Below are 27,427 nucleotides of genomic sequence, written 5' to 3'. Positions count from 1 at the left end.
GTACAGCATGGGGTGAGATACAGAGTAAAGCTCCCTCGACACCATCCCCATCAAGCACTCGCAGCACCGGTACAGCACGGAATTAGATACAGTGTAAAGCACCTGCTACACTGTCCTGATCGAACACTCGCAGGACAGGTACAGCACGGGTTTAGATACAGAGTAAAGCTCCCTCTACACTGTCCCCATCAAACACTCCCAGGACAGGTACAGCACGAGGTTAGATACAGAGTAAAGCTCCCTCTACACCGTCCCCATCAAAACTCCCAGGACAGGTACAGCACGGGGTTAGATACAGAGTAAAGCTCCCTCTACACCATCCCCATCAAACACTCCCAGGACAGGTACAGCACGGTGTTAGATACAGAGTAAAGCTCCCTCTACACCGTCCCCATCAAACACTCCCAGGACAGGGACAACACGGGGTTAAATATATAGTAAACCTCCCTCTACACCGTCCCCATCATACACTCCCAGGACTGGTACAGCACAGGGTTAGATACAGAGTAAAGGTCCCTCTACACTGTTCCCATCAAACACTCCCAGGACAGGTACAGCACAGGGTTAGATACAGAGTAAAGCTCCCTCTACTCTGTCCCCGTCAAACACACCCAGGACAGGTTCAGCAAAGGGTTAGATACATATTAAAGCTCCCTCTACACTGTCCCCATCAAACACTCCCAGGGCTGGTACAGCACGGGTTTAGATACAGATTAAAGCACCCACTACACTGTCCCCATCGAGCACTCCCAGGACAGGTGCAGCGCGGAGTTAGATACAGAATAATACTCCCTCTACACTGTCCCCATCAAACACTCCCAGGTCAGGTACAGCACGGTGTTATAAACAAAATAAAGATCCCGCTACACTGTCCCCCTCAAACACTCCTTGGACCGTTACAGCACGGGATTAGATACAGAGTAAAGCTCCTTCTACACTGTCCCCATCAAACAGTCCCAGGACAGGTGCAGCACGGGCTTAGATACAGAGTAAAGCTCCCTCTACACTTTCCCCATCAAACACTCCCAGGACACGTACAACACGGGGTTAGATACAGAGTAAAGCTCCCTCTACACCGTCCCCATCCATCACTCCCAGGACAGGTAAAGCACGGGGTTAGATACAGAGTAAAGCTCCCTCTACACTGTCCCCATCCATCGCTCCCAGGACAGGTACAGTATGGGATTAGGTACAGAGTAAAGCTCCCTCTACACTGTCCCCATCAAACACTCCCAGGTAGGTAAGGCCCGGGGTTAGATACAGAGTATAGCTCCCGCTACACTGTCCCCATCCATCACTCCCAGGACAGGTACAGCACGTGGTTAGATACAGAGTGAAGCTCCCTCTTCACTGTCCACATCAAACACTCCCAGGACAGGTACAGCCCGGGGTTAGATACAGAGTAAAGCTCCCTCTACACTGTCCCCATCCATCACTCCCAGGACAGGTACAGCACGTGGTTAGATACCGAGTGAAGCTCCCTCTTCACTGTCCACATCAAACACTCCCAGGACAGGTACAGCACGGTGTTAGATACAGAGTAAAGCTCCCTCTACACCGTCCCCATCAAACACTCCCAGGACAGGGACAACACGGGGTTAAATATATAGTAAACCTCCCTCTACACCGTCCCCATCATACACTCCCAGGACTGGTACAGCACAGGGTTAGATACAGAGTAAAGGTCCCTCTACACTGTTCCCATCAAACACTCCCAGGACAGGTACAGCACAGGGTTAGATACAGAGTAAAGCTCCCTCTACTCTGTCCCCGTCAAACACACCCAGGACAGGTTCAGCAAAGGGTTAGATACATATTAAAGCTCCCTCTACACTGTCCCCATCAAACACTCCCAGGGCTGGTACAGCACGGGTTTAGATACAGATTAAAGCACCCACTACACTGTCCCCATCGAGCACTCCCAGGACAGGAGCAGCGCGGAGTTAGATACAGAATAATACTCCCTCTACACTGTCCCCATCAAACACTCCCAGGTCAGGTACAGCACGGTGTTATAAACAAAATAAAGATCCCGCTACACTGTCCCCCTCAAACACTCCTTGGACCGTTACAGCACGGGATTAGATACAGAGTAAAGCTCCTTCTACACTGTCCCCATCAAACAGTCCCAGGACAGGTGCAGCACGGGCTTAGATACAGAGTAAAGCTCCCTCTACACTTTCCCCATCAAACACTCCCAGGACACGTACAACACGGGGTTAGATACAGAGTAAAGCTCCCTCTACACCGTCCCCATCCATCACTCCCAGGACAGGTAAAGCACGGGGTTAGATACAGAGTAAAGCTCCCTCTACACTGTCCCCATCCATCGCTCCCAGGACAGGTACAGTATGGGATTAGGTACAGAGTAAAGCTCCCTCTACACTGTCCCCATCAAACACTCCCAGGTAGGTAAGGCCCGGGGTTAGATACAGAGTATAGCTCCCGCTACACTGTCCCCATCCATCACTCCCAGGACAGGTACAGCACGTGGTTAGATACAGAGTGAAGCTCCCTCTTCACTGTCCACATCAAACACTCCCAGGACAGGTACAGCCCGGGGTTAGATACAGAGTAAAGCTCCCTCTACACTGTCCCCATCCATCACTCCCAGGACAGGTACAGCACGTGGTTAGATACCGAGTGAAGCTCCCTCTTCACTGTCCACATCAAACACTCCCAGGACAGGTACAGCACGGGGTTAGATACACGCTAAAGTTCCCTCTACACTGTCACCATCAAACACTCCCAGGACAGGTTCAGCACGGGGTGAGATACAGAGTAAAGCTCCCTCGACCCCATCCCCAGCAAGCATTCCCAGGACAGGTACAGCACGGAATTAGATACAGAGTAAAGCACCCGCTACACTGTCCCCATCAAACACTCGCAGGACAGGTACAGCACGGGGTTAGATACAGAATAAAGCTCTCTCTGCACTGTCCTGATCAAACACTCCCAGGACAGGTACAGCACGGGGTTAGATATATAGTAAATCTCCCTCTACACCATCCCCATCAAACACTCCCAGCACAGGTACAGCACGGGATTAGATACAGATTAAAGCTCCCTCTACACTGTCCCCATCAAACACTCCCAGGACAGGTACAGCACGGGGTTAGATTCAGAGTAAAGCTCTCTCTGCACCTTCCCATCAAATACTCACAGGACAGGTACAGCACGGGATTAGATACAGAATAATGCACCCACTACCCTGTCCCCATCAAACACTCCCAGGACACGTGCAGCACGAGGTTAGATACAGAATAAAGCTCACTCTACACTGTCCCCATCAAACACTCCCAGGACAGGTGCAGCACGGGGTTAGATACAGAGTAAAGCTCCCTCTACACTGTCCCTATCAAACACTCCCAGGACAGGTGCAGCACGGGGTGAGGTACAGAGTAAAGCTCCCTCGACACCATCCCCAGCATGCACTCCCAGGACAGGTGCAGCGCGGTGTTAGATACAGAATAATACTCCCTCTACACTGTCCCCATCAAACACTCCCAGGACAGGTACAGCACGGGGTTAGATACAGAGTAAATCTCCCTCTACACTGTCCCCATCAAACGTACTCAGGACAGGTACAGCTCTGGGTTAGATACAGAGTAAGGCTCCCTCTACACTGTCCCCATCAATCACTCCCAGGACAGGTACAGCACGGTGTTAGATACAGAGTAAAGCTCCCTCTACACTGTCCCCATCAAACACTCCCAGGACAGGGACAACACGGGGTTAAATATATAGTAAACCTCCCTTTACACTGTCTTCATTAAACACTCTCAGGACACGTACAGCATGGGGTTAGATACAGAGTAAAGCTCCCTCGACACCATCCCCATCAAGCACTCCAGTCAGGTTCAGCACGGAATTAGATACAGAGTAAAGCACCCGCTACACTGTCCCCATCAAACACTCGCAGGACAGGTACAGCACTGGGTTAGATATATAATAAACCTCCCTCTACACTGTACCCATCAAACACTCCCAGGACAGGTACAGCACGGGGTTAGATACAGAGTAAAGCTCCCTCTACATTGTCCCCATCAAACACTCCCAGGGCAGGTACAGTACGGGGTTAGATACAGATTAAAGCACCCACTACACTGTCCCCATTGAGCACTCCCAGGACAGGTGCAGCGCGCATTTAGATACAGAATAATACTCCCTCTACACTGTCCCCATCAAACACTCCCTGGACAGTTACAGCACAGGGTTATAAACAAAATAAAGATCCCGCTACATTGTCCCCATCAAACACTCCCAGGACAGGTACAGCACGGGGTTAGATACACGCTAAAGTTCCCTCTACACTGTCACCATCAAACACTCCCAGGACAGGTTCAGCACGGGGTGAGATACAGAGTAATGCTCCCTCGACCCCATCCCCAGCAAGCATTCCCAGGACAGGTACAGCACGGAATTAGATACAGAGTAAAGCTCCCGCTACACTGTCCTGATCAAACACTCCCAGGACAGGTACAGCACGGGGTTAGATATATAGTAAATCTCCCTCTACACCATCCCCATCAAACACTCCCAGCACAGGTACAGCACGGGATTAGATACAGATTAAAGCACCCACTACACTGTCCCCATCAAACACTCCCAGGACAGGTACAGCACTGGGTTAGATACAGAATTAAGATTCCTCTACACTGTCCCCATCAAACACTCCCAGGACAGGTACAGCAGTGGATTAGATACAGAGTAAAGCACCCGCTACACTGTCCCCATCAAACACTCGCAGGACAGGTACAGTACGGGGTTAGATACAGAATAAATCTCCCTCTACACTGTCCCGATCAAACACTCCCAAGACAGGTACAGCACGTGGTTAGATATATAGTAAACCTCCCTCTGCACTGTACCCATCAAACACTCCCAGGGCAGGTACAGTACGGGGTTAGATACAGATTAAAGCACCCACTACACTGTCCCCATTGAGCACTCCCAGGACAGGTGCAGCGCGCATTTAGATACAGAATAATACTCCCTCTACACTGTCCCCATCAAACGCTCCCTGGACAGTTACAGCACAGGGTTATAAACAAAATAAAGCTCCCGCTACATTGTCCCCATCAAACACTCCCAGGACAGGTATAGCACGGGGTTAGATACAGAGTAAAGCTCCCTCTGCACTGTCCCCATCAAACGCTCCCAGGACAGGTATAGCTCGGAGTTAGATACAGTGTAAACCTCCCTCTACACTGTCCCCATCAAACACTCCCAGGACAGGTACAGCACGGGGTTAGATACAGAGTAAAGCTCCCTTTACATTTTCCCCATCAATCACTCCCTGGGCAGGTACAGCACTTGGTTAGAAACAGAGTAAAGCTCCCTCTACAATGTCCCCATCACACACTCCTAGGACAGGTACAGCACTGGCTTAGATACAGAGTAAAGCTCCCTCTACACTTTCCCCATCAAACACTCCCAGGACACGTACAACACGGGGTTAGATACAGAGTAAAGCTCCCTCTACACTGTCCTCATCCATCGCTCCCAGGACAGGTACAGTATGGGATTAGGTACAGAGTAAAGCTCCCTCTACACTGTCCCCATCAAACACTCCCAGGTAGGTAAGGCCCGGGATTAGATACAGAGTATAGCTCCCTCTACACTGTCCCCATCCATCACTCCCAGGACAGGTACAGCACGTGGTTAGATACCGAGTGAAGCTCCCTCTTCACTGTCCACATCAAACACTCCCAGGACAGGTACAGCCCGGAGTTAGATACCGAGTAAAGCTCCCTCTACACTGTCCCCATCCATCACTCCCAGGACAGGTACAGCACGTGGTTAGATACCGAGTGAAGCTCCCTCTTCACTGTCCACATCAAACACTCCCAGGACAGGTACAGCACGGGGTTAGATACAGTGTAAAGCTCCCTCTACACTGTCCCCATCATACACTCCAAGGACAGGAACAGCACGGTGTTAGGTACAGAGTAATGCTCCCTCTACACTGTCGCCATCAAACACTCCCAGGGCAGGTACAGCACGGGGTTAGATACCCAGTAAAGCTCCCTTTACACTGCCCCCATCCATCACTCCCAGGACCGGTACAGCACAGGGTTAGATGCAGAGTAAAGCTCCCTCTAACACGTCCCCAGCAAACACTGGGAAATCTAGATTGGAGGCGGATGTTTGAGGGCAAATGAACAACTGACATGTGGCGGGCTTTCAAACGTCAGTTGATAAGAATTCAGGACCGGCATGTTCCTGCTAGGATGAAGGATAAGTATGGCAAGTTTCAGGAACCTTGGATAACGGAGGATATTGTGAGATTTGTCAAAAAGAAAAGGGAAGTATTTGTAAGGGCTAGAGGGCTGGGAATTGATGAAGCCCATGGAGAATATAAAGAAAGTAGGAAGGAGCTTAAGCAAGGAGTCAGGAGGGTTAAAAGGGGTCATGAAAAATCCCTGGCAACCAGGATTAAGAAAAATCCCAAGGCCTTTTATACATATGTAAAGGACAAGAGGGTAGCCAGGGAAAGGGTAGGCCCACACAGGGACAGAGGTGGGAATCTGTGTGTGGAGCCAGAAGAAATGTGAGAGATACTAAATGAATACTTCTCATCAGTATTCACCAAAGAGAAGGACTTAGCGGTCGATTTGTCTAGGGAAGAGTGTGTAGATAGCCTGCATCATGTTGTGTTCAAAAAAGAGGAGGTGTTAGGCGTCTTGAAGAATATTAAGGTGGATAAGTCCTCAGGGCCAGATGGGATCTACCCCAGAGTACTGAGGGAGGCAAGGGAGGAGATTGCTGGGGCCATGACTGAAATCTTCGTATCCTCACTGGCTACGGGTGAGGTCCCAGAGGACTGGAGAATGGCCAATGTTGTTCCATTGTTTAAGAAGGGTAGCAGGGATAATCCAGGAAATTACAGGCCGGTGAGCCTTACGTCAGTGGTAGGGAAATTATTGGAGAAGATTCTTCGTGACAGGAATTACTACCATTTGGAAGCAAATGGACGTATTAGTGAGAGGCAGCATGGTTTTGTGAAGAGGAGGTCGTGTCTCACTAACTTGATCGAGTTTTTCGAGGAAGTGACAAAGATGATCGACGATGGAAGGGCAGTGGATGTTATATACATGGATTTCAGTAAGGCCTTTGACAAGGTCCCTCATGGCAGGCTGGTACAGAAGGTAAAGTCGCACGGGATCAGAGGTGAGCTGGCAAGATGGATACAGAATTGGCTTGGTCATAGAAGACAGAGGGTAGCAGTGGAAGGGTGCTTTTCTGAATGGAGAGCTGTGACTAGTGGAGTTCCACAGGGAGCAGTGCTGGGACCTTTGCTGTTTGTAGTATACATAAATGACTTGGAGGAAAATGTAACTGGGCTAATTAGTAAGTTTGCAGACGACACTAAGGTTGGAGGAGTTGCAGATAGTGAAGATGATTGTCAAAGGATACAACGGGATAGAGATCGGTTGGAGACTTGGGCGGAGAAATGGCAGATGGAGTTTAATCCGGACAAATGCGAGGTAATGCATTTTGGAAGGTCTAATACAGGCAGGAATTATACAGTAAATGGCAGAACCCTTAAGTGCATCGACGGGCAGAGGGATCTGGGTGTACAGGTCCACAGGTCACTGAAAGTGGCAACGCAAGTGGATAAGGTAGTCAGGAAGGCATATGGCATGCTTGCCTTCATCGGTAAGGGTATTGAGTATAAAAGCTGGGAAGTCATGCTGCAGCTGTATAGAACCTTGGTTAGGCCACACTTGGAATATTGCGTGCAATTCTGGTCGCCACATTACCAGAAGGATATGGAGGCGTTGGAGAGGGTGCAGAGGAGGTTTACCAGGATGCTGCCTGGTCTGGAGGTTATTAGCTATGAGGAGAGGTTGGAGAAACTCGGATTGTTCTCACTAGAGCGATGGAGATTGAGGGGCGACTTGATAGAAGTTTACAAAATTATGAGTGGCATGGACAGAGTAGATAGTCAGAAGCTTTTTCCCAGGGTGGAAGAGTCAATTACTAGGGGACATAGATTTAAGGTGAGAAGAGAAAACTTTAGAGGAGATGTGCGGGGCAAGTTTTTTACGCAGAGGGTAGTGAGTGTCTGGAATTCGCTGCCAGAGGAGGTGGTGGAAGCAGGTACGATAGTGGTGTTTAGGAGGCAGCTTGACAAATACATGAATAGGATGGGAATAGAGGGATACGGACCCCGGAAGTGCAAAATGTTTTAGTTGATGGGCAATATGATCGTCGCAGGCTTGGAGGGCCGAAGGGCCTGTTCCTGTGCTGTACTTTTCTTTGTTCTTTGTACTCCCAGGACAGTACAGCACGGGGTTAGATACAGAATAAAGCCCCCTCTACACTGTCCCCATCAAACACTCCCAGGACAGGTACAGCACGGGGTTAGATACAGAGTAAAGCTCCCTCTACACTGTCCCCATCAAACACTTCCAGGACAGGTACAGCACGGGGTTAGATACAGAGTAAAGCTCCCTCTACACTGTCCCCATCACACACTCCCAGGACAGGTACAGCACGGGGTTAGATACAGAGTAAAGCTCCCTCTACACTGTCCCCATCACACACTCCCAGGACAGGTACAGCACGGGGTTAGATACAGAGTAAAGCTCCCTCTACACTGTCCCCATCACACACTCCCAGGACAGGTACAGCACGGGGTTAGATACAGGGTAATGCTCTCTGTACTCTGTTTTAATGGGTTATTGTATTTGATTTTGCAGATGGAGAAGCTGATCTCAGATTTTATCCAGAGCAGTACACAGAGGAAAAAGAAGTTTGATCCAATGAACAAACTGGAGAGGAGTATTCTGTAAGTGTGGAATCACCGAGCCGGGTGGGTACGGCGCGGGGTCTCACCGAGCCGGGTGGGTACGGCGCGGGGTCTCACCGAGCCGGGTGGGTACGGCGCGGGGTCTCACCGAGCCGGGTGGGTACGGCGCGGGGTCTCACCGAGCCGGGTGGGTAGGGTGCGGGGTGCGTCTCTCTCTCCCTCTCTCTCTCTCTCTCTCTCTTTCTCTCTCTCTCTCTCTCTCTCTCTCTCTCTCTGTGCCCCTCGTGTTGTTTGCTCCTGGGATTGTGGTTTATTAGGTAATGGAAAAGGAGTTGTCCTCTCCTCCCACTGCACCCTTCCCCTCCTCCCCTTCCACTGCACCCCCTCCTCTCCTCCCCTCCCACTGCACCCTTCCCCTCCTCCCCTCCCACTGCACCCTTCCCCTCCTCCCCTCCCACTGCACCCCCTCCTCTCCTCCCCTCCCACTGCACCCTTCCCCTCCTCCCCTCCCACTGCACCCTTCCCCTCCTCCCCTCCCACTGCACCCTTCCCCTCCTCCCCTCCCACTGCACCCTTCCCCTCCTCCCCTCCCACTGCACCCTTCCCCTCCTCTCCTCCCCTCCTCCCCTCTGCCTCTCAGTAACCAGCTCTCTGGTTTCTCCCTGTTTGCAGACATGATGTGGTTGAAGTGGCTGGACTGACTTCATTCTCATTCGGAGAGGACGACGAGAGCAGATATGTGATGATCTTCAAAAAAGTACGAACTAAACATCAAAAACCAGTGATCAGCAGCGAGAGAGAGAAACTGAGTGCAGGTGGTGCTGGGTGCGGGGTTCCTGTCTGAGTGAGGGTCTCACTGAGCGGGGTGTCTGTGTCGGGGGGCATGGGGTCAGCATCACTGGGCAAGTTATCCGTGTCACTGGGCGTGGGTCACACTGGGGGGCAGTGTCCGTGTCACTGGGCGTGGGTCTCACTGGGGGGCAGTGTACATGTCACTGGGCGTGGGTCACACTGGGGGGCAGTGTACGTGTCACTGGGCGTGGGTCACACTGGGGGGCTGTGTACGTGTCACTGGGCGTGGGTCACACTGGGGGGCAGTGTACGTGTCACTGGGCGTGAATTTGGCTGGGGGGCAGTGTACGTGTCACTGGGCATGGGTCTCGCTGGGGGGCAGTGTACGTGTCACTGGGCGTGGGTCACACTGGGGGGCAGTGTACGTGTCACTGGGCGTGGCTCTCACTGGGGGGCAGTGTACGTGTCACTGGGCGTGGGTCTCACTGGGGGGCAGTGTACGTGTCACTGGGCGTGGTTTACACTGGGGGGCAGTGTACGTGTCACTGGGCGTGGGTCTCACTGGGGGGCAGTGTACGTGTCACTGGGCGTGGGTCTCACTGGGGGGCAGTGTACGTGTCACTGGGCGTGGGTCTCATTGGGGAGGAGTGTACGTGTCACTGGGCGTGGGTCTCACTGGGGGGCAGTGTACGTGTCACTGGGCGTGGGTCTCACTGGGGGGCAGTGTACATGTCACTGGGCGTGGTTCACACTGGGGGGCAGTGTACGTGTCACTGAGCGTGGTTCACACTGGGGGGGCAGTGTCCGTGTCACTGGGCGTGGGTCTCACTGGGGGGCAGTGTACGTGTCACTGGGCGTGGGTCTCACTGGAGGGCAGTGTACGTGTCACTGGGCGTGGGTCTCACTGGGGGGCAGTGTACGTGTCACTGGGCGTGGTTCACACTGGGGGGCAGTGTACGTGTCACTGGGCGTGGGTCACACTGGGGGGCAGTGTATGTGTCACTGGGCGTGGTTCACACTGGGGGGCAGTGTCCGTGTCACTGGGCGTGGGTCTCACTGGGGGGCAGTGTACATGTCACTGGGCGTGGGTCACACTGGGGGGCAGTGTACGTGTCACTGGGCGTGGGTCTCATTGGGGAGGAGTGTACGTGTCACTGGGCATGGGTCACACTGAGGGGCACTGTACATGTCACTGGGCGTGAATCTGACTGGGGGATGGTGTCCATGTTGCAGGTTTCGTTGGGTGAGATGTCCCTGTCATTGGGTGTGGGCTCACTGGGTCCGATATCTCTGGATCCTGTCGCTCACTGGGTTGTCAATGGGAGGGTCCGTTCTTGCCCCTGAGTGGGGTTTAATTTTGGGCTGTTGCAGTTTAATGAGTTGAGTTTCTGTCATTAGGAATTTGCTCCTTCCGACGAGGAACTTGAAGCCTATCGGAGAGGCGAGGAGTGGGACCCACAGAAAGCTGAGGAGAAGAGACGCATCAAGGTAACCAATCAGCACTCTCCTCACAACAAACACAAAAATACCTGGAAAAACTCAGCAGGTCTAGCAGCATCTGCGGAGAGGAACACAGTTAACGTTTCGAGTCCATATGACTCTTCAACAGAACTAAGGAAAAATAGAAAAGAGGTGAAATATAAGCTGGTTTAAGGGTGGGGGTTGGGACAGGTCGAGCTGGATAGAGGGCCAGTGATAGGTGGAGATAACCAAAAGATGTCACAGACAAAAGAACAAAGAGGTGTTGAAGGTTATCTAAGGAATGTGCTAATTAAGGGTAGAAAGCAAGACGAGCAAGGTACAGATAGATAAAAACAAAAAACTGCGGATGCTGGAAATCCAAAACAAAAACAGAAACAGAAATACCTGGAAAAACTCAGCAGGTCTGGCAGCATCGGCGGAGAAGAACACTGTTGACATTTCGAGTCCTTTGTCAAGGGACAGATAGCCCTAGTGGGGGTGGGGTGGGGGGAAGGGATCGAAATAGGCTAAAAGGTAGAGATAAAACAATGGATGGAAATACATTTAAAAATAATGGAAATAGGTGGGAAAAGAAAAATCTATATAAATTATTGGAAAAAACAAAAAGGAGGGGGAAAATCGGAAAGGGGGTGGGGATGGAGGAGAGAGTTCATGATCTAAAATTGTTGAACTCAATATTCAGTCCGGAAGGCTGTAAAGTGCCTAGTCGGAAGATGAGGTGCAGTTCCTCCAGCACTCTCTTCACATTCAGTATAAATTGTTGTTTTCCACTTTTATTGGTATTTTTGCAAAGTGTCCTGATAAGTGCAAAGCCGAAAAGCTTACACTTCTCTCGTTTTTCACCAGTACTTAACTTCTGTACTACTAAACAATCCTGGATAAACAAACCTGAGCCGTGTGCACATTGACATCGGGCAAGTAAGATTAGAGAAATGAATGCGTGACTTAAAGACTGGTGTGGTAGAAGTGGATTCTAGCTCGTGGGGCACGGGCACTGGTACTGGGGAAAATGGATGCTGTACCATTGGGACAGTCTACACCTGAACCGTGCTGCAGTGATCTGGCGAGCCGCATAACTAGGGAAGTAGAGAGGATTTTAAACTAAATAGTTTGGTCAAGAAATCAAATTTGGGAAGCGATCAAATTTGGGAAGATATGGTAAATCGAAGAGTAGAGACAAGGCAAGAGAGAAAGGTACTAATATGGGAAATTATAAACAGACCATGAGACGAAGGAATAGAGAGTACAAATCTAAGAATAAAGCAGCAGATAAGGCTGGAGGTTACAAAAATAACAAAAGGACAAAACTAAAGGCTCTATCCAAATGCACACAGCATTTGAAACAAAACAGATGAACTGATAGAGTTTTTCGAGGAGGTTACCAAGAAAGTAGATGAAGGAAAGGCTGTGGATGTTGTCTACATGGACTTTAGTAAGGCCTTTGACAAGGTCCCACATGGGAGGTTAGTTCAGAAGGTTCAGACACTTGGTATCCATGGAGAGGTTGTAAACTGGATTCGAAACTGGCTGTGTGTGAGAAGACAGAGAGTGGTAGTGGATGATTGCTTCTCAGACTGGAGGTCTGTGACTAGTGGTGTGCCTCAGGGATCTGTACTGGGACCATTGTTGTTTGTTGTCTATATCAATGATTTGGATGATGATGTGGTGAATTGGATCAGCAAGTTTGCTGATGACACTAAGATTGGAGGCGTTGTGGACAGCGAGGAAGGCTTTCAAAGCTTGCGGAGGGATCTGGACCAACTGGAAAAATGGGCCAGAAAATGGCAGATGGAATTTAATGCGGAAAAGTGTGAGGTGTTGCATTTTGGAAGGTTAAACCAAGGTAGGACATACACAGTAAATGGTAGGGCACTGAGGAGTGCGGAGGAACAAAGGGATCTGGGAGTTCAGATACATAATTCCCTGAAAGTGGCGTCACAGGTAGACAAGGTTGTAAAGAAAGCTTTTGGCATACTGGCCTTCATAAATCAAAGTATTGAGTATAGGAGTTGGGATGTTATGATGAGGTTGTATAGGACATTGGTGAGGCCAACTTTGGAGTATTGTGTGCAGTTCTGATCGCCTAACTACAGGAAGGATATCAGTAAGATTGAGAGAGTGCAGAGAAGATTTACTAGGATGTTGCCGGGTCTTGAGTTGAGTTACAGGGAAAGATGAAACAGGTTAGGACTTTATTCCTTGGAGCGTAGAAGAATGAGGGGAGATTTGATAGAAGTTTACAAAATTGTGAGGGGTATAGACAGAGTAAATGCGAGTAGGCTCTTTCCACTTAGATTAGGAGAGATAAACACGGGAGGACATGGCTTTAGGGTGAAAGGGGAAAGGTTTAGGGGGAACATTTAGGGGGAACTTCTTCACTCAGAGAGTGGTGAGAGTGTGGAACGAGCTACCATCTGATGTGGTAAATGCGGGCTCACTCTTAAGTTTTAAGAATAAATTGGATAGATACATGGATGGGAGAGGTCTGGAGGGTTATGGACTAGGTGCAGGTCAATGGGACTAGCGGAATAATATTTCGGCACAGACTAGAAGGGCTGAATGGCCTGTTTTCTGTGCTGTAGTGTTCTATGGTTCTGTGACAGCTCAAATAGAAATAAGTAAGTATGATCTGGCAGCCATTACAGAGGGATTACTGTGGGATAAAAGGACAGGAAGCTAGGACTAGGTGGAGGGGTGGCTCTCATTTAATCAATGATGGTGTTAGCAGAATAGAGAGGGATGACCTAAGCTCAGGAAACCAGGATGTAGAAGCATTTTGGGTAGAGGTGAGAAATGATAAAGGCAAGAAGTCAGTTGTGGGAGTGGTGTAAAGGCCCCCTACCCTAACAGTGACCACATAGTAGGGCTGAGTATAAAGAAAGAAATAATGGGAGTTTGCCAGAAAGATACGGCGATAATCATGGGCATTTTAATCTACATATTGACTGGAAAAAATTTAGATGGGTAAAGGCAGCCTAGGTGAGTTCATAGAATGTTTTCCAGATAGTTTCTTAGAACAGCACCTTCTGGCAGCAACCAGAGAGCAGGCTATACTAGACCTGGTATTGAGCAATGAAATAGGATTAATTAATGATCTCATAGTGAAGTCACCCCTAGGTAGCAACAACCATATTATGATTGAATTTTATATTCAGTTTAAGGGAGAGAAGAGTGGGTCCAAGACTAGTATTTTAAACTTAAATAAGGGCAATTATGAGGGCATGAAAGCTGAGATAGCTAAAGCGAACTGGAAAATTAGGTTAAGGGATATGTCAATCGAGATGCAGTGGCAGACATTTACAGGGATATTTCAGAATACACAGAATAGATACGTTCCAATGAGAAAGAAAAATTCTTAGGGGAGGACCCACCATCCGTGGTTAACTAAAAAAGTTAAAGATAGTATCAAACTTAAGGAAAAAGCATATAATTACACAAAGATGGGTGGCAAGTCAGAAGATTGGGCAGAATATAAAAAACAACAAAGAATGACCAAAAGATTAGTAATGTGGGAAAAATTAGAGTGCAAGAGAAATCTAGCTGGAAATATGAAAATAGATAGTAAGCGTTTTGAGAGATATTTAAAAAAAAGAACTAACAAAGTGAGCCTTGGTCCTATCGAAAGTGAATCTGGGGAATTAATAATGGAAAATAAGGAGATGACAGGTGAATTGAACAGGTATTTTGCATCGGTCTTGACTGTAGAGGATACAAGTAACGTCCCTGAAATGGCTGTAACTCAGGCAATGGAAGGGAGGGAGGAACTCAAGAAAATTACAATCATCAGGGAAGTGGTACTGAGCAAATTGTTGGGGCTGCGGGCTGACAAATCCCTGGGTCCCGATGGACTTCATCCTAAAAGAAGTGGTTAGTGAGATAGTTCATGCACTGGTTTTAATTTTCTGAAATTCCCTAGAGTCGGGGAAGGTTCCATTAGACTGGAAAATAGCCAGTGTAACTCCTTTACTCAAAAAGGGAGGGGGACAGAAAGCAGGAAACCACAGGCCAGTTAGCTTAACATCTGTCATAGGGAAAATGTTAGAAGCTATTATTAAAGCCATTATAGCAGGGCACTTAGATAAATTCAAGGTAATCAGGCAAAATTAACATGGTTTTGTGAAAGGGAAATCATGTTTAACCAATTTATTGGAGTTCTTTGAGGAAGAATAAAAAAGAAGCATATTATCTAAATGGTGAGAGATTGAGGAGCTCTGAGATTCAGAGGGATCTGGGTGTCCTAGTGCATGAATCACAAAAGGTTAGTATTCAGGTACAGCAGGAAATTAGGAAAGCTAATAGAGTGATTATTAATTGCAAGGGGAATTTTGGAAGCAGTTAAGAGAAGGTTTACTAGACTAATACCTGGAATGGGTGGGTTGTCTTATGAGGAAAGGTTGGACAGGTTAGGCTTGTATCAGCTGGAGTTTAGAAGAGTAAGAGACAACTTGATAGCACTGTTGATGACCCCTTCCATTACTTTACTGATGATGGAGAGTAGACTGACGGGGCAGTAATTGTCCGGGTTGGATTTGTCCTGCTTTTGAGGAACAGGACATACCTGGGCAATTTTCCACATTGCCGGGTAGATGCCAGTGTTGTAGCTGTACTGGAACAGCTTGGCTAGGGGCACGGCAAGTCCTGGAGCACAAGTCTTCAGTTCTATTGGTGGAATATTGTCAGGGCCCATAGCCTTTGCAGTATCCAGTGCCTTCAGCCGTTTCTTGATATCACGTGGAGTGAATCGAATTGGCTGAAGACTGGCATCTGTGATGCTGGGGACCTCCGGAGGAGGCCGAGATGGATCATCCACTCGGCACTTCTGGCTGAAGATTGTTGCGAATGCTTCAGCTTTATCTGTAATTACCCCTCCCCCTCTTGATACCACATTTGGAGGGGTGGGGGTGGACAGTGAGGGGCTGGAATTATCCCTCTCCCCCTCTCTGTGTCCCAGTGGGGGGAACAGTAGGGGTTGAAATTATCTCCATCGCCAATTGGTAACAGTGGAGGTGGGGGGGTGAGCTGTAAGTTGCTGTAAATCAGATGATCCCCCTACAACCTTGTTAAATATGATCCCCCTTTCTCTCACTGGGGAGGAATTATTGATGAGGGGTTGGTTGTCCAGTGAGGGGGGCCTGTGCTCTGGTGAATGATGATTCTCTCCTCCTTTTCCTCCCTGCAGGAGTTGGCTCAGAAGGAAGCGGCGGAAGCTGAAACTCGAGGCCCCTCGAAGGAGACTTGCCCCAACACCAACTATAGGGAGAAGTACAGCCATTTAATTGGAACTGTAGCAGCAAAGGAGGGAGCACAGACTCTGCAGGCGAACAAGGCATATGGTTGTGGTACGTGCAGGCTACAGTGGCAGAGATTCTTGTACCATCGCGGGGAATCTAATCACTGGCACACAACCTGGAGACGTGATTATCCACAGGAATCCCATCATAAAGACACAAAACTGAGAGAGTGATTCCAGTCTGTAACTCACCCCCGGGTATCTGTTATTCTATATATAAACCCCCCCGAACCCCTCGATTAGATTCCAGTCTGTAACTCACTCCGGGGTATCTGTTATTCTATATATAAACCCCTGAACCCCTCGATTAGATTCCAGTCTGTAACTCACTCCCGGGTATCTGTTATTCTATATATAAACCACCCCGAACCCCTCGATTAGATTCCAGTCTGTAACTCACTCCCGGGTATCTGTTATTCTATATATAAACCCCCGAACCCCTCGATTAGATTCCAGTCTGTAACTCACTCCCGGGTATCTGTTATTCTATATATAAACCCCCCCGAACCCCTCGATTAGATTCCAGTCTGTAACTCACTCCCGGGTATCTGTTATTCTATATATAAACCCCCCCGAACCCCTCGATTAGATTCCAGTCTGTAACTCACTCCCGGGTATCTGTTATTCCATATATAAACCCCCCCCGAACCCCTCGATTAGATTCCAGTCTGTAACTCACTCCCGGGTATCTGTTATTCTATATATAAACCCCCCGAGCCCCTCGATTAGATTCCAGTCTGTAACTCACTCCCGGGTATTTGTTATTCTATATATAAACCACCCCGAACCCCTCGATTAGATTCCAGTCTGTAACTCACTCCTGGGTATCTGTTATTTATATATAAACCCCCCCGAACCCATCGATTAGATTCCAGTCTGTAACTCACTCCCGGGTATCTGTTATTTATATATAAACCCCTCGATTAGATTCCAGTCTGTAACTCACTCCTGGGTATCTGCTATTCTATATATAAACCCCCCCGAACCCCTCGATTAGATTCCAGTCTGTAACTCACTCCCGGGTATCTGTTATTCTATATATAAACCACCCGAACCCCTCGATTAAATTCCAGTCTGTAACTCTCATCCGTTAATCTGTAACCTCCTCCAGCCCCTACAACCCTCCGAGATCTCTGTTCTCCTCCAATTCCGGCCTCTTGACCATCCCCCGATTCCCATCGCTCCACCATTGGCGGCCGGGCCTTCAGCTGCCTGGGGGGCCCTAAGCTCTGGAATTCCCTCCCTAAACCTCTCTATACCTCAACCTCTGTCATCTGCTTTAAAGCATTCCTTAAAACATACTTCCTTGGCCTGTCCTACCACAGTGTCTATTTTTATCTAATATGGTTCCTGTCAGTCGCACTGTAGAAGTGCAGGTTGTTATGCACTACCTGTGCGCGTGTACTGAAACCTCTAGTAATACCTACAGGCCCTGCTTGCTCTGCAGCAGGATGCTGTTGGCAGTGTTATGATGACCTGCTGCAGGCTATCACATCCCAGTAGCTATGAGCAATGCCACAGAGGTTAGACCTGTGTGTGCATGGGGTCCTGTATGTGTGACTGTGTACACGCACATGTGTGTGTGGGAGGAGGTGGTGGGGGTTTCTCTTCAGTGCTTTCACCCCACTCTCACCCCCTGCTCTCCTCCCTCCTCAGTGCCCACAACCAACAAAAGGGACACCCGATCGATCGAGGAGGCCATGAATGAGATCCGGGCCAAAAAGAAGCTGAAACTGTCGGATGAAGGAACAAGTGGATCGAGTGGACTGTAAGAGGCTTGAACCCCGAGCGCCAAGACCTCGCTCAGGAGGAGAAACCTTCCCCCCCACCCTTTCCCCTCCCTCCCCGCCCCCCCTCGCTCACGGCTGTTAGAACCGTGCTTTGTTGAACCTGGCTGGGGGTGGGGGGTGTGCAGTTTGGGGCAGCGGGAGAGGGCTGAGGGGGTTGGGGGAGGAGTATCTCTAGATGCCGACAGTCTGTCTGGCCCTGGGGCCTGGAACAGTTTCCTGTGAACTGTATGAAGGAATGTTTAATCTCCACCAGCTTCTTCCTGCTCACGCTCCCTTCCTGATCCTCAATCCACCCCCTCCCCACTCCTCTACCCCGCCCCCCCCCGGGGTCAATCCTCAATTATCGTTCAGCACTGTCGAGGTGTGAAGTACAAGAAAAGATTTAAAGGATCGGTTGTTAATGAGGTGCAATTGGTTGAAGTTTTTTTTTAAGTGAAGCAGGATTTGATGTCAAAGTCCAAAACTGACCCAGATCACCCACAGGAATCCCAGCCTCTGGCACCGATCGCGGGTCCTGAATTGTCAGCTTTTTCGCTTCACTCATTCCCGCAAGATACCAGGTTCCAAACTGTGGCCGCTCCCGACCCCTGGAATCCCCGACCCCCAACCCCTGGAACCCCCGACCCCCAACCCCTGGAACCCCCGACCCCCCGCCCCTGGAACCCACGACCCCTGGAACCCCCGACCCCTGGAACCCCCGACCCCCCGCCCCTGGAACCCCCGACCCCCGACCCCTGGAACCCCCGACCCCCGACCCCTGGAACCCCCGACCCCCGACCCCTGGAACCCCCGACCCCCGACCCCTGGAACCCCCGACCCCCAACCCCTGGAACCCCCGACCCCCCGCCCCTGGTACCCCCGACCCCTGGAACCCCCGACCCCCAACCCCTGGAACCCCCGACCCCCAACCCCTGGAACCCCCGACCCCCCGCCCCTGGAACCCCCGACCCCGGAACCCCCGACCCCTGGAACCCCCGACCCCCAACCCCTGGAACCCCCGACCCCCAACCCCTGGAACCCCCGACCCCCCGCCCCTGGAACCCCCGACCCCCAACCCCTGGAACCCCCGACCCCCAACCCCTGGAACCCCCGACCCCCCGCCCCTGGAACCCCCGACCCCTGCCCAGTGCTGCACTTCCCATCGCTGCTGCCCTGTCACGTGTCTGCTCCCTCCTCCCCCCTGTCTGACTCTGGGGACTAATTTGAATAAACCCTTCTTTTAAATGACATGTGACTTTATTCCAAGTCCATCTGCTCTGTATCCCGATTTCTCTGGAAAGTCCGGCTGGAAGTGAGGCAAGACCAGGGCAGTGACTCTGGGAGAGCTCCGAGCAGTTGGGGTGAGCTGGTGGGAGTGGGAGGGATGGTTTTGGGGGGGTAGTTGCTCAGCCATTCTACATAAGGACTCCACTCTGCCAGAGCCCCTTCTCTTCCTCCTTCCTCGTCCCTCCCCTCCCCTCTCCTCCCCCCTCCCCTCCCCTCTCCTCCCCCCTCCCCTCTCCTCCCCTTCCCCCTCCCCTCTCCTCCCCTTCCCTCCCTCTCCTCCCCTTCCCCCATGCTCTGCTGTGGAATTGTTAATGAGCTCCTATTACTGATAGGAGAGTTGCACACTGCTCTGGTCAGACACAGTCCCTTTTCATTGCCTTTGGGAGTGTACCTTCCACCCATTTTACATCCAGTTTTATCTTATATTTGCAATGTTTGAATGTAAATTATATTCTGGTGAGATGCTTGGTGTCAGTTAGTTGCTGAAATCATTTTATCCTTTCTCAAATAAACCTTAATTTCTAACATTCTACCAGGCTTAGAAACTATATTTTCTCCTGTGTTGGTTTTTATGTGTGCAGGATATTTTTGAAAATTAATCCTGGGGATGTGGGTGTCACTGGCTAATACAGCATCTAAGGCCTATCTCTTATTGCCCTTTGAGAAGGTGGGGGTGAGCTGCCTCCTTGACCCGCTGCAGTCCATGTGGCGTAGGTACATCCACCGTGCTGTTAGGGAGTTCCAGGATTTTGACCCAACGACAGTGAAGGAACGGCCGATATATAGATGGTGAGTGACTTGGAGGGGAACTTCCAGGTGGTGGTGTTCCTATGTGACTGCTGCTCTTGTCCTTCTAGATGGTGGTGATCGTGGGTTTGGAAGGTGCTGTCTAAGGAGCCTTGGTGAATTCCTGCAGTGCATCTTGTAGATGCTACACACACTGCTGCTACTGTGCGTCAGTGATAGAGGGAGTGAATGTTTGTGGATGGGGTGCCGATCAATGGGCTGCTTTGTCCTGGACAGTGGCACATTTCTTGTTGGAGCTGCGCTCATCCAGGCAAGTGGAGAGACTTGCATCCTGAAGGTGGTGACAAGGGGGATGAAGGTGAAGCAGCTGATGTTGTCCATATGGACTTTGAAAATACGAGGTGATAAAATACCATATCATAGACTTGTTAGCAGAAGGGGAGTGCTGAGAGGATGTAACATTGTCTAAGGAGCTGAAAGCTGACTGAATGGTGGTGACTGGTTGTTTATTAGAATAGAGGTTGTGTCCCCTGTAAGTGGTACTAGGACCACTGCTCTTTTTTGATATGTTAGTGAGCTGGACTTGGGAATAATTTCAAAGTTTGCAGATGATACTATCCTCTTCAGTACTTTCGAGTTTTGTAACAGACACAAGGGACATAACATTTCATCAGCAAAGTGTTAGGTGATAGTTTTTGGCAGGGAGAATGAAGAGCAGTAATAAGGGGGAATGGATATATTAATCTTTGAAGGTGACAGGACAAGCTGCAATTTTAAACAGGCTGCCCAATATCCTGGGCATTTTTAATCGCTGTTAAGTGCAAAAGGAATTTAAAAACCAAAACAACTGGGCCAGCCCCAGCTGCGGTACTGTGTTTATTTTGGGGAACCACCCTATAAGATGTCAAGAGCTTGGGAAGAGGCTGCAGTGATTTACTAGAATGGTACCAGGGATGAGGGAATGCAGTTAAAACGTGGAGACCTGGAATCATAATGGCAGAGGAGGCCCTTCAACCCCTTGAGTCTATGCCAGCTCTCTGTGGAACAACCCCGTCAGCCCCATTCCCCTGCTCTATCCCCGTAACCCAACAAGTTTATTTGAGTGCCCGTCAATTTCCTTTTGAAATCATTCATTGTCCCTGCCTTCACCACCAGCGTGAGTGCCAAGTTCCAGGTTATTACCACTTGCTCTTCCTCACTTTTCCCTCATGCCCACAGTGTCTGCGTCAGCCAAATACAAGCACCCCCCCCCCCAGCCAAATCCCATTTTTCAGCACTCGGTCCACAGCTCTGGAGGTTACGAGACTCATCCAGACACACCTTTTAAATGAGTTGAGGGTTTCTGCCTGTTGCCCTTTCAGGCAGAGAGTTCCAGACCCCCTCCCACACTCTGGATGAAGATTTTCCTCACCTCCCATCTCTTTAAATCTGCCCCCTCGTCTCTGATCTGCAGGAAATAGACCCCTCCCAGACATTCAATCAGATCTCCCCCCAGCCTCCTCTGTCCCAAGGAGAACAACCCCAGCCTCCTCTGTCCCAATCAGATCTCCCCTCAGCCTCCTCTGTCCCAATCAGATCTCCCCTCAGCCTCCTCTGTCCCAATCAGATCTCCCCTCAGCCGCCTCTGTCCCAATCAGATCTCCCCTCAGCCGCCTCTGTTCCAAGGAGAACAACCCCAGCCTCTCCAATCTCTCCTCACAGCTGTAATTTTCCAGTCCTGGTAACATCCTGGTAAATCTCCCCTGTACCCTCTCGAATGCAATCACATCCTTTCTGTACTAACCGGAAGTGAACAGAGTACTCACATTGTCACCCAACTAGTGTTTTATGTAGTTCCAGAATAGCCTCCCTCTTCTTAAATTCTGCTTTGGCTAATAGTAGAAAGGATTCCAAACGACCATATTGAGCTGTCTAGCCACCTGCAGGGGCCTGTGGACATTCACTCCAAGGCCCCTCACTTCCTCTACACTCAGTATTCTCCCATTTGTTGGGTAATCCTTTGCCTTATTTGACCTCCCCAAATGCATCACCTCCCAGGACATTTCATTCTGTGACCTCCAGCCTCAGTCTCTCTCCAGATAGGCTCTAGTCTGACTGGCAGAGGGACTCCACACCAAAACATTACTCAAGAGAAACAACAGGTTTCAGTGACAATGTTTATTCACCAACACATTGCACAGTCTGATTCCAATGTAACATCTAATAGGCTAAAAGCCTTGTGAGGGAGCCATGGGACAGAGGCTGGTGGGGAGACAACGGATGACAGTTGATCAGCGAGTGCGGTTTTGATTCTGCTCCGTACATCTCGTGCAGACAGATCAGGACTTCAGAGGGTGCCGGAAGTGGTGGCCAGCAAACTTTGCCTTCTCTCCCAACTCCTCCTCAATCCTACAGGAAGGCCAGAAAGATCATCAGTTTCATAACATTCTGCATTTGCAATGCGCGCATAGATACAGACCTCAGCAACACAGTATGCAGCCTGCAGACATTACTACCCTCCCGCACTGAGCTTCAGGCTGCTGTCTGGGGTGCGAACATGTTTATTCAACCATAGAATGAATCACAGACAAGCCCAATTCTCTCTTGGTGTCCAAAAGCCATACATTTTGCCCAGGGATATCACAGGAAAGGAAGCAGGGGCAGAGAGAGAGAGGGTGTGGGAGGCAGAGATGGAGCAAGGGGTGTAGGATCAAGCTCAGTCTGCCCAATAGTCCCTAATACAGCAGTAACAGTGCTTCAGTAGTAGCAGCAATATCCCAATCCCCCCCAAGGTCCCCAATAACAGGTCCCCAATAACAGGTCCCCAATAACAGGTCCCCAATAACAGGTCCCCAATAACAGGTCCCCAATAACAGGTCCCCAATAACAGGTCCCCAATAACAGGTCCCCAATAACAGGTCCCCAATAACAGGTCCCCAATAACAGGTCCCCAATAACAGGTCCCCAATAACAGGTCCCCAATAACAGGTCCCCAATAACAGGTCCCCAATAACAGGTCCCCACCACCACGCCCATCCAGTCAGTCCCTTCAAGGCAAAGGTCCAGGACCTGAAACCCAACCTCTGTGAAATTCTCGAGCGTTCGCAAGCCTCACCTCATCAGCTGGTTGTACTTGGCCAATCTTTCACTGCGACAGGGAGCACCAGTCTTAATCTGTAGGAAAGAAAACGACCCATACGTTATCCAAACACTCGCACAGGCACAACTTGGTGCTTCTCAGATTCCAATCTTTCAGCCGAACAACTTTATAAAGAAATTCAACCACTACCGGTGTCAACAAAAGAAACCCACAGGGTTAGAATTCATCCACGAAACTCAGGAACATAGACCCACCTGCCCTGTGCAGAGTCCAACAACCAGGTCGGCAATGAAAGGATCCTCGGTCTCCCCAGAGCGATGACTCACCATCACTCCCCAGCCATGAGACTGAGCCAGTTTACAGCTGTAAGAAAGAGAAATTAATTAAAATACAGAACATAATGGGAGCTTTACCCATTATCGAACCCCGTGCTGTACCTGTCCTGGGAGTGTTTGATGGGGACAGTGTAGAGGGAGCTTTACTCTGTATCTAACCCCGTGCTGTACCTGTCCTGGGAGTGTTTGATGGGATAGTTTATTAATGCAGTGCCAGAGCAGGAAGTACCAATGCCAACACTGACGTCCCAGCCTGTAAGTATCTGCAGAATACAGCAGGGGTCAGTGTGTACCCAGTAACTGGGATTTTATATTTAGTGTCCATCTCTCCTTTCAGCCACTGTAAATAGCAGGAGCATTGAAAGGTCAACATTCCTCGACCCAACACCTTCCTTCCAAATGGTCTGTGACATTTGAAGTTAAAGGATCCTAACCCCAGTTGTTCTTTTAATTGCTTTGGAGATTCTCCCGCACAGAGGAGGCCATTTGGCCCATCTTGCCTGTGCTGGTTCTCTGAATGGGCGACCCAATTAGTCCCATTGCCATCGCTCTGGGAATATCCCCCCCAATTCCCTTTTAAGTATATTAAGAGTTACCGTGAACAGATTGAAATGTGACATCATCACATTTGGACAGAATGCAGTGTGTCCGCCCATTTCCTTCCCCACCACCCTCCCCACTCTGGCCCCCCACCCCAAGGTGCTTCACCCCCGCCCCCACCTCCGCTCGCTGGATTAACTGTTACTCACGCTTTAATGGATTCAGTGACTGATCCAATCTGATTGACCTTCAGCAGGAGACAGTTACAGGCTTTCTTATCGATAGCAGTCTGGATCCTCTTGGGGTTGGTGACTGTGAGGTCGTCACCTACAACCTGGATGGAAACTCCAGCGGTGAACTTGGACCAGTGCTCCCAGTCATCCTGGTCAAAGGGATCCTCGATGGAGATCACTTGGAAGGCAAGACAAGACAAGACAGGGTCAGAACCTCCCAGAACCAGCCCTCCCAACCCAACAGCTTCCCCCCACTCACCCCGACCCCCATCCCAGCACGTCAGTCCTGTCCTTACAAGGGTAATGTTTGATGAAGTCTTTGTACAGGTCGCCCAGCTTCTCCCCAGAGATGTAGCGGCTGGGATCGTCCGGAGACTTGAAGTCCAGGTCGTACTGCCCTTTGCGACAGAATTCTGAGGCAGCCACATCCATTCCGATGACAATCTTGTCGGGATAACCGGCCTTTTCAATAGCTGACTTCAGCAGCTCCAGTGCTGGGGGAGGGGGGGAAGAGAAAGAAAGTGGAGAATTGAACCTGGTCAGCAGCCATCCCTGTCTCATTAAAGCTGAGAAATGCTGGAAATACTCAGCAGGTCAGAGAGAGGGAGAGAGTTAACATTTCAGCTCTGTGACTCTTCACCAAAAAGCCATCTTGTACGGCCCTCAACTTCCTTTACTGTTTCCAAAAGGGCCTCTGGCTAACTCCACCCTGACCTGAAAACAGAGAACCAGCTTTTGTTTAACCCCTGGCTCCCTCCCACACACCCTCGATTGCCTCATACACCTACCCTGGGTGCAAGGTTGGGCGGGGGGAGAGAGAGAGGGAGAGGGAGGGAGGGAGGGAGGGGGGGGGAGGGAGAGGGAGGGAGAGGGAGGGGGAGGGAGGGGGAGGGAGGGAGGGAAGGAAGGGGGGGGCACTTTGCCAGGTCACCCTCGATTGCCTCGTACACCCACCCTGGGTGCAAGGTTGGGTGGGGGGAGAGAGAGAGAGGGGGGGAGAGAGTGAGAGGGAGGGAGAGAGGGAGGGGGAGGGAGAGAGGGAGAGGGAGGGGAAGAGATAGAGAGAGAGAGAGAGAGGGGGGCACTTTGCCAGGACACCCTCGATTGCCTCGTGCACCCACCCTGGGTGCAAGGTTGGGCAGGGGGGAGGGGGCGCGGTGGAGCGAGATGGGGAGGGGGAGGGCACTTTGCCAGGACAAACTTGACTTTTCTCATTGACATTCAAGATCGCAGCTGTCCTCCTGCCATTTTTGGAGTTTATTTCGGTATCCCGAGCGGTTTTCCACTGTGGGCCCTTATCCAAAGGTTAAAGTGTGAGGCTGCACCAGCCCAGATCTTGTTACTGCTCCAAATGAGAAAGTTAAGCCTTGACATTTCAAGGAAGAAGCTGAGAACTGAACATGAGCTGAAGGCCGGGGGAGTTGTCCTTGGCCGTCAGCCACCAGACAGCATCTCACCATCTACCCCACCACTTCACTAACTGAGTAACAGGGGCTGACCAGACTCAGGATTCCTGGTCAAAGGTCAAGAGTTGGTGCCCTGGTCAATGTTCTCACCTCTCCTCTAGGAACGAACTCCAGCTCTGCCACTGACACAAAAACAGAGTTCAGATAGAAACTTGGTGTGCTGCCCCACTGGGAGGATGCACTGCCTCAGCTAGTCCACAGTCCCAGTGAAGGTCAGTCCAGCATCTATGGAGTGAGTTCATGAGAAGCTGGAGTGCTCCAGGGACCCTCTGTTGCTGGGTAACTGAAGACCCTGGCTGGGCAGTGTTCAGCCAGGATAGGCTGGGGTTTTGTCCGGTGCCTCATTCTCCAACTGCCTGTCTGCCCTCTCGGATTGGACACTGCAGGGGGCACCCAAGAACCAGCACGCTTGGGGAGACAGAGCCCCCACTCCCCCCACGGTCGGCACACTGGCACCTCAGAGACAGAGAGGCAGCCAAACACAACATGGATTCCTCCACCCCTCCCCCACTTCACCCCTCCCCACCCCCAACCCCAAAGAGACAGACAGAGAGAGCCCCCCAAAGACACAGACCAAATCAATGTTGACGACACAGCCGTCTAGTCAGGAGAGATGGGAAGGGTGTTTTTATTTGTACCTTCGTTGTTCTCCAGGATGTTGGGAGCAAATCCTCCTTCATCACCCACGTTGGTGGCATCTTTCCCGTATTTGGCCTTGATAACATTCTTCAGGTTGTGGTAAACCTCGGCCCCAATACGCATGGCATTCTTGAAGCTGGTGGCTCCCACTGGCAGGATCATGAACTCCTGCATGGCCAGCTTGTTACCGGCATGGGAGCCCCCATTGATGACATTGAAAGCCTGCGGGGAGATGAGGGAGAGGGGTTTACTGCCTTCACAGGAGCCAAGCTACTCTCCAGTGAACCCCGTTCCCCGACAGGTCAGGGCTAGGGGAATGGGGACCAACAGTCGGCAATATCGTGCATTCATTCTGGATCAGTCATTTCAGCAACACACCAACCCACAACTCCAACTAAAGGTACACTGGGAGTGTTTGACAGGGACAGTGTAGAGGGAGCTTTACTCTGTATCTAACCCCATGCTGTACCTGTCCTGGGAGTGTTTGATGGGGACAGTGCAGAGGGAGCTTTACTCTGTATCAAACCCCGTGCTGTACCTGTCCTGGTAGTGTTTGATGAAAACAGTGCAGAGGGAGCTTTACTCTGTATCTAACCCCGTGCTGTACCTGTCCTGGGAGTGTTTGATGGGGTCGGTGTAGAGGGAGCCTTACTCTGTTTCCGGGAGTTCCTAAACAAGAATGTTGAATGTTGGGAGGGGAGCAGGGTGGGAATATGGGAAACTTACCGGGACCGGGAGGATGAGGTCCTTGTTGCCTGCGAGGTCAGCAATGTGGCGATACAGAGGGACACCCTTCTCCTTAGCACCAGCTTTGCAAACTGCGAGAGACACTCCCAGAATGGCATTGGCACCAAATTTAGCTGAGGAGACACAGAGAGACATGGTTATCATTGGTCTTTGACGCTTTGCCAGGTACAGAGTGAAGCAGTTAGAAATATCTAGTCTCAGACACTTCGTCAGGACCCACACTCACATTTATTTGGTGTTCCATCAAGTGCCAGCATCAGTTC

General features: G+C 50.4%; 2 protein-coding genes across 2 annotated transcripts in view; one reads left to right on the top strand and one right to left on the bottom strand.

Annotated features, from left to right (window-relative positions):
* The window catches only part of LOC144675826 (sperm-associated antigen 7-like), an 88,964-nt gene extending 70,480 nt beyond the window's left edge, over positions 1-18,484 (top strand). The window contains exons 2-6 of the mRNA XM_078536397.1: positions 8,709-8,797; positions 9,431-9,515; positions 10,949-11,038; positions 16,212-16,371; positions 17,979-18,484. Coding sequence (XP_078392523.1) covers positions 8,709-8,797; positions 9,431-9,515; positions 10,949-11,038; positions 16,212-16,371; positions 17,979-18,094 — 540 coding nt within the window. The 3' untranslated portion in view covers positions 18,095-18,484. The remainder of the gene's footprint in view (positions 1-8,708; positions 8,798-9,430; positions 9,516-10,948; positions 11,039-16,211; positions 16,372-17,978) is intronic.
* A 3,783-nt stretch (positions 18,485-22,267) lies between these two features.
* Positions 22,268-27,421, bottom strand: LOC144675825 (beta-enolase). The gene is made up of 8 exons (XM_078536396.1): positions 27,391-27,421; positions 27,144-27,277; positions 26,417-26,639; positions 24,609-24,806; positions 24,289-24,490; positions 23,459-23,567; positions 23,220-23,278; positions 22,268-22,513 (listed from the first exon to the last, which is right to left on the bottom strand). Exons 1-8 carry the CDS (start codon positions 27,419-27,421, stop codon positions 22,444-22,446), a joined length of 1,026 nt encoding a protein of 341 aa, XP_078392522.1. The 3' UTR covers positions 22,268-22,443.
* Between the last annotated feature and the right edge of the window lie 6 nt (positions 27,422-27,427).

This window comes from Cetorhinus maximus, unplaced genomic scaffold (genome assembly GCF_964194155.1).
Source record: "Cetorhinus maximus unplaced genomic scaffold, sCetMax3.hap1.1 HAP1_SCAFFOLD_1181, whole genome shotgun sequence".
NCBI lineage: Eukaryota > Metazoa > Chordata > Chondrichthyes > Lamniformes > Cetorhinidae > Cetorhinus > Cetorhinus maximus.
The sequence above is the reverse complement of the archived record's forward strand: the minus strand, read 5'-3'. Positions and strand labels throughout refer to the sequence as shown.

Bases quoted from the DNA above. Each gene is read 5' to 3' on its own strand.
- LOC144675825 (XM_078536396.1), bottom strand. From the start codon at position 27,421: ATGCTGGCACTTGATGGAACACCAAATAAAT. The intron at 24,491-24,608 runs GTAAGGACAGGA...TTGCCTTCCAAG, and splicing joins CTTCATCAAACATTACCCTT to TGATCTCCATCGAGGATCCC. The intron at 22,514-23,219 runs GTGAGGCTTGCG...GCCTTCCTGTAG, and splicing joins AAGTACAACCAGCTGATGAG to GATTGAGGAGGAGTTGGGAG.